The sequence below is a fragment of the Solanum lycopersicum genome, chromosome 8, assembly GCF_036512215.1.
Source record: "Solanum lycopersicum chromosome 8, SLM_r2.1".
NCBI lineage: Eukaryota > Viridiplantae > Streptophyta > Magnoliopsida > Solanales > Solanaceae > Solanum > Solanum lycopersicum.
The window spans coordinates 53,851,337-53,862,470 of NC_090807.1; the positions used below are offsets into that span (position 1 = coordinate 53,851,337).

Here is an 11,134-nt window from a genome sequence, read left to right on the forward strand (position 1 = left end):
TAAAGCGATGGTCTTTTATGTGAATATCATGAAAAAGACACTCATGTAAATACAAAAAATTTAACGTGTAACATCGAAGAACTTTGTAAGATCATTTATAAAAAATTGTCTGATTGTTGAACAAATTATTAATCATTGCAAATTTCCCTACAAGAAACTTTGAATCCACTACAAGTGAATATTAGTCTTACTTCAATAAGTGGTATAGACATAGTAGTTTTCTGATGTGATAATCTTCATGTCACTACTGTTATTTTTTTCATGTCCCCATGTTCTCTCCAGACATGAGGCTAACCTTTTTTAGCACTAAGCAAGGAAATGTTATCATTTCTAATATATTTTAAAGTCACCAGTCAAAGAAGAAAACAAACAACAAATAGTTCATTAAGACTATGGACAAACATACATCTCCATCATATTTCACAATTATAATGTCACGACCCAAAACGAATCGTGCGTGGCACCCACACTTAACTAACTAGGTGGGAGAACCTACGAATTTAAACTTAAATTATATTATACAAGAATAATGTGAAAGCTCAAAATCTAATTAAATATCGTTTCCCAAAACCTGACGTTCATCACATCAAGAACATCTAAACTCTAAATACTAAGTCTAAGAGTATCAAATACACCAAAATAAAAGAATAAAATGTATGTGTCCAAAAACATAGGACATCATGTCATAACCGATAGAATCCAACATGAGCTTGAACAAATAGCTCACCCTGGAATCTGATATGCTGGAGACTAGCTAGAGCTGAGGGAGAGTCAAATTCGTTGTTACACTTGCTGCACTCCGTAAAAGTAAAACAAAGAAAATCACAACTAGGGCTTAGTACGGGGCAACATGTACTAAGTAGGTATCATCGGTCAACCCAAAATAGAAACTAATATACAATGAACAACAATATGAACTCAACTATAGTACTTAACAGGTGATAAGCAAAAAATAACATGAACAAGTGACAACTGAAGCAAGTACGTAATCAATCACAATATCAAGCACACACGAGGACTCATGCCTCCACACCACGTTCGTTGGGAAATGGGTTCTTTGAGATTGAGTACATTAAATTAGTTCAATATCCTTTTCCTTTAATGTTACTGTGTCGGAACGTGACACTCCGATCCAATTATACCGTGTTGGAACGTGACACTCCGATCCAATTATACCGTGTCGAAACGTGACACTCCGATCCAATAATGTCATTAATTTATCATTTATTATAACCACTTTCAATTCATTGATAATATTTCATTAACCCTTCTTTATTCAAGGCATTACTTCAATAAAGACGGTTCAAGATTATAAATTTCACGGTCTCAGGATTTCAGACCAATCACAAAACACACCACAAAGCCACACAATTACACAATCAAGTACATAGAAAACTTCACAATATCATTCAATGCATATCAATCACTATTAAGAGTTTATAATTTGTTTAATTGTTTTATACTTATTTTTATTTAATTTTTAAAATTACAAATTTAAGTTATTTAAACTACAAGTTATAAATATAACTTATAAATTATAACATATTAATAAATAATAAGTAATAACTTATAAACCTCAAAAGATTTAAATCTTGAAAACTTAATTAGACTTAACTTGCACACTTAATAAGTAATTTTTTTTAAAAAAATATCTTTCGAATAAACTCAAGTAAAAATTACATTATAAATTTAAAACTATTAATTTAAACTGAGAAAAATAAAAAAAAATCCATATTTTCGTAATTAAAAAAATTATTTTTTGAAATATTTAGATGTGTCATCCCATTTATCCCATCCCGTTCCTTTGGTCCGTTCCAGTTTCATCCCGATTTATAGTGGTAGGGAACAAAATCAATTATTCGTCCCGACAATTTTGATCTGGTTCATTTTGGTACTGGTCAAAACTCATTCCGTTTCGATCCGGTACAGATTCATTTTGGTCCGGTGATTCCGTTCCGGTCCATTTTGCAGTCTTAGGGTGGACTAAGCTCTGGATATAAAAATCATATTGGAGAAATTGTCTTGAATGATGAAACTTATGCTTCTAATACTGTTGGTCTTTTCAGGATATCTGAAACTTCTAGTCATAACAACAAAGCAGTTCAAGTCGATGTTTCTACCTCTTATGAAAATTTAATCAAGATTATGTCTCTAAGGACATCATATCATGCTTTATTTTTCTGACCATGAAACAATATGTGTATCGAACTCTATTTCAAATGCTTAGTAAAGTTTGGAGCTTTTATTTACACATAGACAGAAATCGAGGGACAGATATATGAATAAGAAAAAAAGATAATATGAGAAGGACAAAACATTGAAAAAGAACTTACCTGGAATTTGAAAGAAAAGAGGACTAAACAAACTTGATATCATGAACGATGATGAATTATCGTTGAGAAAATGAAGATGAAAGTTTATTTAAAGGTATGATGAAAATTTTCAGACGAAAAATATATTGTAAATGTGTATTTAATATTTAGCCACGTAGAAGAGATTTAATGAAAAAGTAAAATATTATATTATATACATAAAAAATAAATTAAATATCAAGTAAAATGACAATTATATCCTTGTGTGTATATTTTTACATTAATAATAAATGAAAAAAAATTCAATTTCAAAAGCAAGAAAGGCAAATACGTAATTTTACATTTGGACAAATTTCAATTCATAAAGAAGAAGAAACTAAAAATTTTATTTCTAAAGCTGATGAAATTGAAAAATATGGAAAGTAGAAAAGTTAAAAATCTAGAACTTTAATGATACCTTCACCAAGCTAGCTACATTCTCGAGTATTCTACACTCTGTGCCTCGCATGTCTGGAGAAATCTAAATATCACCGGCTAGTTAACACCGATTTGGATCGGCGCTTATCAACAAAGTCGCAGATGGATTTGAGACAATTATTTACAAAAGATAGATTTTTAACAAAAATACATATAGTGATACTTCACACTGTACAAATTAGGATTTACAGAAGCTCTTGGTGTTTGCAGAAGTCATTTTACATTAAGGAAATTACTATGTATTTTAAATTTTTATTTTTCTTAATAATGTTATTTATTCGATTACTCCATAAATTTGAGAAATGCCTGAAATTATGAATTCCAAATCGATTAATTGTCGTTGAATCAAGAGAGATGGAAGAAATCATGCTTTTAGAATCATGTTTGAATAAATATTTGTGCTTGGAATGAATTGAAATCTTTTTTTTGGAGTGCGAAAGATTGAACACGGATGATTCTAGGGTTGCTATGTTGAGGGTTTGATCTTTTTTGAGTGTACAAGGGCAAGAATCAAGTTTGTAATCATCTTAACTCTTCTATTTTACATATTTGTTATGAACAATTATTCTTTCTTGATTAATATGAGACTGAGTATCTAAACACCCTAAATCTGGGGTTGCAACTATGAATTAATTGTTTATTATGTGAAGCTTTGTGAATTAATCTTTGGTTGTCAATTCAAATTACTTCTTTATTCTTGCTTTACTATTTCTTGACTGGCCATCTAGGAATAAATCTAGTGTCTAAGCTCGAAATGACCATAGAAGAGGTTAGATAGACTGGTGAATATAGAAAGCTCGGTCAGCCCATTAATTTGAGGCGATTAGTGTTCAGGAGTGATGCCCAATATAAATGCTCGCCAGTTAGTTTATTTACCCCGCTCAACGATGTAGTTAGATAGCTAACTGGGGTATGCTACGAGAGGTGGTTAACTCGAATCATACCATTAACCCTATAAATCAGTAATTTGACAACTGAAGTTAGTTCTAAGCCGATCGTATGATACATGATGTTCATTATAAGTTGTAGCTCTGGAATTGCTTTTAATCTTGCTTGAAACATCTCATCAAAGTTGTTCATTATTATTTATTTTAAATTTAATACCTAAATAGTTAGTTAGCCATAAAACATTCAACCTGCGAAGTAGTTACTTTTCTTGATTGATTGTGGAATTAAGTGCGGATATAAGTTGATCATAAGTCCCTCGGGAATGGTAACTCATTTCAAAAGAAACTATATTACTTGCGACCACGTACACTTGCGTGTGCAATTTAGAGCAACAAGTTTTTGGCGCCGCTGCCAGGGACTTAGAAATTGATTTATATTTAATTCTCCTAAGTCTACAATTTGAATATTCAGGTATTAAATACTTGATCTTAGCTCGTTTTGTTGCAAAAATTTGACTTTAAAGTCTGTCTCGGAAGGGAGATCTTGTTGAGCCTTACAACGAACCTGAAAGAAGTTTGTGTCTGCTAAGAAAGATGAATCGTTGAGAATTAGGGTTAGGACATTCAGACAATCATGGTGATGATCAGCATGACCCTTCGAAAGATGTGAATAACCCAAGGGTTTCGAACAATCTGAAAATTTTTGATAACCAAGAAATACCCCCTCATGTTCCTATCCTTCCAGCACGTCCAGTGCGAGATGTGGTAGTCCCGCTCACCACTAATTTAGCATCAAGTATTAGGAAACCTCCACCAAGAGGGAGGTTTAAATTAAAAAGAAACATGGTACATATGCTCCACATTAATGGACAATTTTCTTGTCTATCTCATGAAGATCCTTAACTTCATAATTGAAATTTCACGGAGGTCACTTATACATATATTCAACTTGGGGTATCATTGGACTATGTGAGACTAGCACTATTCCCATACTTGTTGTTAGGAGATGCTAGACGGTGGTTAGATTCTGAACTACCGAACTCTATCACTACTTGGGATGGTCTCACAAAGTAGTTCTTAAGTCGATTCTACCCATCCAAGAAAACTGTCAAACTGAGAGGTGAGATAACAAACTTTGTCCAAAGGAATGGGGAAGCCATGAACCAAGCTTGGGCGTGCTTCAAGCAAATGTTGAATGTTTTCCCACACCACATGCAGACTAACGAAGTTCTAGCTCCCGCTTTCTTTGAGGGTTTAGAGTATAATGCTCGTTCTTTTCTCAACAGTGCAGCTGGTGGACAAGCCATGTCCATAACAAGTGAAGTATTCTTTGACTTGCTTGATAAACTGTCGAAAGGGAATGAAGGGTATGAAGGTGATACTTCTCGAACCACAACTCAAAGAGATGCAGGGATCTTATACATAGACCAAACTACGAATTTAAATGCTAAGATAGACGCAAAACAGCATACTATGACTGCTCAGTTTAAGCAGTTGGCCTTAAATCAAGCAGCTCTAAATGTGGTGCAACAAACAGTAAATTGGTGTGGGGTATGTGGTAGTGCAGCCCATGAGACTGAGCAATGTGAGGCAAACCCAAATTCTGTTAACTACGTAGGGAATATGCAAAGGGGCCAAAGCCAACAAAACTACGGTAATAGTTACAATCCTAGTTGGAGAAACCATTCTAACTTCTCTTGGGGTGGAAACCAAAATCAGAAACATGCACAAGGTGCAACCAATACCGAATCCAAGGGGCTGGACAACAATACCAGAACCCCAACTAAAGTATAAACCCAAGCGCACCAAAAACGGGGATGACCAATGAAGAACTGTTCCTAAAGATCATGTCTGAAATGTGAATGCTAGAATAGATAAGCAAGATGAGAACATTAGAAACATCCAAATGTCCCGAATGAGCTTAGTGAAACAAGTTGCGCAAGTGGCAAATTCTTTGGACTTGCGTCCCCAAGTGGGTTGCCCGGTGATACTGAGCTTAATCTAAGGCAACTACATGATGTGAGTACTAGAAGTGGACTACAATTGGAGGAATTAGCTCCAAGAAAGGGGGACAACGAGGTAAACACCAAGGAGAAGAAAGTGGAAGAGGTAGTGAAAAGCCCAAATGTTGAAGAACCCGTTCTTCAAAAGAAGTTACCACCTCATTTTCTACAAAGTCTAAAGAAGCAGAATGAAGATGAATGTTTCGGTAAATCTCTCTCTCTCTTCCTAAATAGGTTCACATTGATCTACCTTTGCTTGACGTTTTGCTGGGTATCCCGAAGTATGCTAAATATGTGAAGGAAATTGTGGCAAGCAAGAGAAAGCTCATAGAGTATGAAACTGTAGCACTTACGGAGGAGTGCAGCTCAAGGGTCCAAAATAGACTGCCCAAAAATTTAAAAGATTCACTTTTACTGTGCAAATCACCATTGGGCAAAGTGTTCACGCCCGGGGGTTATGTGATCTAGGGGCTAGTATAAATCTGATGCCCTTATCTTTATATCAAAAGCTTGGGTTGGGTAGTCTGAAAAGAACCACTGTTATTCTCCAACTTGCGGATAGATCCATTCCTAGGCCGGAGGAAGTGGTAGAAGATGTCTTAGTACAAGTAGAGTCATTGATCTTTCTTGTAGATTTTGTGGTCTTAGACTTTGAACTCGATTCTGAAGTCCCATTCATTTTGGCAAGACCTTCTTGGCCACAGATAGAGCATTAATTGATGTAGCAGCTGGTCAACTAACCATGAGGGCACATTATAAGGTTGAATTATATGATGTCTATCGTGCTTTAAAACTTCTTTCTATCTATGAAGAGTTGTCGGCCATTACGGTGGTTGATCACATAGTAGATTAACATGTAATTGTACCTAATGATCCATAAAAAAAGTGTTAGACAGTCATGAGTTATAGGGGATATTGAAGCTCAAGAGATGAAATCATGTTTAAATCTAGTTCTAGTAGAGACTCACAGAACTCAAGTGGAGTCATTAAATCGCGAGTTGGGTCCTCCACCAAAATCATCGATGGAGGAAGCACCTGGGTTGGAACTAAAAACCCTATCGGTGCACCTAAGGTATGCATATCTGGGTACTAATGAAACTTTGCCTGTTACACTTATTGCAGAATTGTCAGATGAATAGGTTGAGGCTGTACTGTGGATACTAAAGCGGCGGAAGAAAGCAATTGGTTGAAAGATGGTTGATATTCATGGGATCAGTCCAGCGTTATGTATGCACAAAATTTATATGGAAGAAGATAACAAACTCGCTGCACAAACATCAACACGGTCTAAACCCTGTGATGAAAAAGGGGTTAGAAAAGAAGTTATAAGGTGGCTAGATGCCGAAATTGTATATAAGGTGACTTGGACACCAAAACTCAATTTCAAGTGGCGACTCTGCATAATTAAAATAATCTTTTTTCGAAATGTCACTTTAATTGGAAAAACTCTTTTATTTCAAATATAAACATAATTTTTGAGGAAAAACTAGGATTGTGACATTGATGATTGTTTCTTGTTTTGTGAAGGACTCTATTTTCTCTTGAGTTTCATGAAGATTTTCACATAATTGCGTGGATTATCTTTTCTCCATATTCTCCATCATGTTTGTCAACTTGGTAATTTGAATGGTTGGCCTTTGATTTACTTTTATAGGCCTTCAATTGCTTTCGTCGAAATTGCAAGTTGTTATTCTATGGTAGAAGTTTCGACCATCATTATTTGCATTATCATCATAGGTGATGGAGAATAATTGGTTTTTTCAAACATGAGATGTGACCATGTTATGTGGGTGAGATACCGTGCTTAAGACATTAAAATTGGTCGAAAGGCTTTTTGGATGTAGATAGACTCAATTGGGCAAGGACCCTCTAGACCATTTCAACAATGTTTTCTTTTACGGATTTTGCATGAGACTTTACACCTTTTGAAGACGAGACAATAGCATATTTGTACGGCACTCGTGAGGCTTATTGTCCTAGCAATTTTACTTGGCTACTTGTGACAAGTCTCATGATTCTGCAGTAACATCAAGAATGTTTTCCACATAAATGCAGAATTCGGATCCATCAGTTTTTGTAGATGCAGATCCATATCCAGATCCAGATGTGGATACAAATGCATTAAATGCAGATGTAGATTTTGAATTTGATATTCTTGAAAGTCATCTCGATGCTTTTTAACTTTGATTTTTTAAGAGAATACATGAGAGGTAAAGATTATCCTATTGAGTGTGCCAATTTGTATGCGTCTAAAGTTTCAATTCTAAAACACAACAAACAGGAAAGAAAAATATCAAGCAAACAACAGTATTTGTATTTGAATTTATGCGAAGGTTACAATTTTTCTAAAATCTTTCAGAAAAGGCATGTAATCCCCTGATTCTTCTCTTCAATGATGTTCTTGATTTGATGGAATACTTGCGGCTCAACTTTTGAAGCGAAGACTTCTTTGTACTTGCGGCTCAACACTTGTATAGAGGACTTCTTTGTATATGGAAGACTTGCACATCACTAGTGAAGAGCAGGGATTTTCAATGTATTTCTATGTGTCTTCTACTTTTTCTTCTTTTTCCTCTTGGTCTTATCAAGACCTCTTTATATATGTTTGAGTTAGGGTTTTAGGGATATTTTCGTTCAAGAAATTTTGGTCCTTCGACTTGAAGAATATGTGTTGGGCTCGTCTTGTTAACTTAATAGAGTGATCCAAATGTGATTTGGACTTCATTTAAATCATAAATTTTTACTTAAATATTAATTCGACTTTGTTAACCAGTAATTTGACTTGATCAATATATCCATGGATTAGTCCAAAATTTAATATAAATTTATCAATAAAATTTCATTGTGTTCTCTCTTTCTTTCTCTCTGTATAAATTCTCATTTAAGAAAAATTCTTTGGTAGAAAGTAATATTTTTCTTGTCTTATTTGATGCGGTGACTGTTGTAATAGTTGAGAAATAAAATATTTTTTAGGTGATTTTGTGTCCTTTTTTACGAGGCTATCTATGTTTTCTCATTTGTATCCTGACGATTGACCTGAACCCATAATATTATTTTCTATCCTCTTTCAATATTTTTATCCTCTTATTATTTAATATTTTGAAGTTTCCAAAACAATCAATCTTTTGTATTATTCAAAATCTATGGTTGTGGATTCACAAAAAGATCAAATTGCCTCTTGGTGTCTTCTTCAAATATCAAAGCATTGTAACAAGTCAAAACATTATTTAAATATCATTAGAACAATTTATCAAATTCATTGCAATACTATTTTAATTTTGTTACATCAATCTTTTCAATTTGTTATTCATGTTTTATTATTCTAACTTCACATAATTTGCATTGCTTATCTTCTTACTTCATAAAATTTATGGACATTCCATCTTTTTTCTAAATCACTTTTAAATTGCATGGTGTATATTATGTTAGGTTATTAGCATTTTAATATTAATATTTAACATATTAAATTGCTTTATTTTGGAGTTATAAGAATGAACATTGGAATGGATGACTTCTACATCATCCATTAGCATTGGTTATCCATCAATGTATTTCATTCTTAATTCCTCCTTTACTCTTTGTAACCTATGTAACCTATGTAACTCCCATTGTAACCTATGTAACTCCCATTGTAACCTATGTAACTCCCATTGTAACCTATGAAACTCCTAAGACCATTATTTCACTATTTACTACCTCCATTATCTTCCTATTCATTGCTAGGAAGACTTCTTGTAGTATAAATAGTGGTAGTCTTCATTTGGTTTTAGATACACACAATTCATAAGAGAAAACAAAGAGCGAAAGAGTTAGTCTAAAAGAGAGTTCTTATTAGTTGAAGGGAGATGTTTTTTTTTTTTGTGGAGCTTTGGACTCAACTCTTGTCCAGAGTTGTTAAGTTGTACTTTTTGAAGGCTGTCGTATCCTGGAGGGGACAAGTCAAAGAGGACTATTGCTGGACCGGTGAAAACATTTGCTGCAGTGGGCTTGAATCTCCTTAAAGAGAGCGAGATATCCGCGCCTCAGCCTGAAGAGATTACTTTCTTCATTTTATTTTCAATTGTAATCTTGCAATTTTATTATCTTGTAAGTTTTTTCACTAACATATTATTATTATTATTCAATACTTGAAAAAAAAAAATCTCTTTATGAGGTCCTGCATCAATAGGGGCTCTTCCACGATAGTATATTCATCCAAATTCATTATTTATAAGGTGGAACATATATGTATGTGTGCAAAATTCATTAAAATTTTAACAATTTTAAACTTGAACTTATTATTTAGGAATAATATAAATTTTATATTATAAACTTCAAAATGTAATGAAGACCTTAAAAAGTTTCACAACTTTTGACTAAAATTAATGTGATAACAAAACCTTGTCGTTAAGAAATTTCTTGCAAGTGGGGCACAAGAAATCATTAGGTTGCAATCGATCTGTTTCCCATTTCTTTTTTTCTTGATGAAATATTAAAGTATTTTGATAAAATAATAATAATGCATTACACTATTCATCACTTTGCATGATTGAGTGCTGGAAGGTGTGGCACTTTGGTGGGTACTTTTTTCTTAGATTCAATTGTAGATTCTTTTTTGAGGTTGGGCTGTTGTTAAAGATTCTTCTAATATGAGAACAAAAATAAAATGAACCAATGAGTTGGTGCCACATAGAATTCCACATACCAAATTTGGTGGGGGGTCATGGGTTGTGGAACAGTGTTTAAATTATTTGTAGTGGGTGATTGTCATCATTCATCACTTAATTTAATTAAGGTAAGGTAGGGTGAAGCATGATAAAATATTATTGTTAAATAGTTTTTAGTGAATTAGGGTAGGATGGAATTCAAATTAGTATATAATCTTTTTTCATAAGAATATGAATAATTGTATCAGAAGTATTATTTGACTCAGGAAAAGGAGGAGTCAATATAAATGGGGCGGGGATTAATAAGATTATTTTGGTCCTATATATTGATATCCCTATCACTTATATTACTATTTTCTTTCAAAATTATGTGTTTAATTTTGGATGGGAAAAGATATTTGCTCTTAGTTGAGTGTATATCACAACAGATAGAAGATGTTTTTGTGTTGCACCGAAACCTTCAGTGAGCTTTGACTTATACTTTATGCTTTATATTTTTTTAGAACTTCGTTAAGCTCGATAAATTAAATTAAATAATAACATAATTTTGATTTCCAACTACACCTCACAAGATTATAAATAATTCAGTCTCTTCTCAACTAACGGAGGATTATTCACCAACATGGACTATGATTGAAAATTTTAAGGTACTCTAATTGGAGGTAGTAAATATATACCCCAATACAAATATTGAAAAGGAAAAAACAAATATAACGTAGAATCAGGGGTTGTTGTATCGAGAAAAAAACCCTTTTTTTATCAACTTATAATAAGTACTATAAATCTCATATTTTAGTATCTGTTTTGGA

General features: G+C 33.4%; 1 protein-coding gene and 1 long non-coding RNA gene across 2 annotated transcripts; one reads left to right on the forward strand and one right to left on the reverse strand.

Annotated features, from left to right (window-relative positions):
• Window positions 1-353: 353 nt before the first annotated feature.
• On the reverse strand, window positions 354-2,466 carry LOC112942013 (uncharacterized). Its single transcript, XR_003247832.2, has 2 exons — window positions 2,334-2,466; window positions 354-792 (listed from the first exon to the last, which is right to left on the reverse strand). It is a non-coding gene; the product is annotated as an uncharacterized lncRNA (long non-coding RNA).
• A 2,368-nt stretch (window positions 2,467-4,834) lies between these two features.
• LOC101256902 (uncharacterized) lies at window positions 4,835-7,860 on the forward strand. Its single transcript, XM_004245313.1, has 4 exons — window positions 4,835-5,464; window positions 5,573-5,815; window positions 5,914-6,051; window positions 7,735-7,860. Exons 1-4 carry the CDS (start codon window positions 4,835-4,837, stop codon window positions 7,858-7,860), a joined length of 1,137 nt encoding a protein of 378 aa, XP_004245361.1.
• The last annotated feature ends 3,274 nt before the right edge of the window (window positions 7,861-11,134 follow it).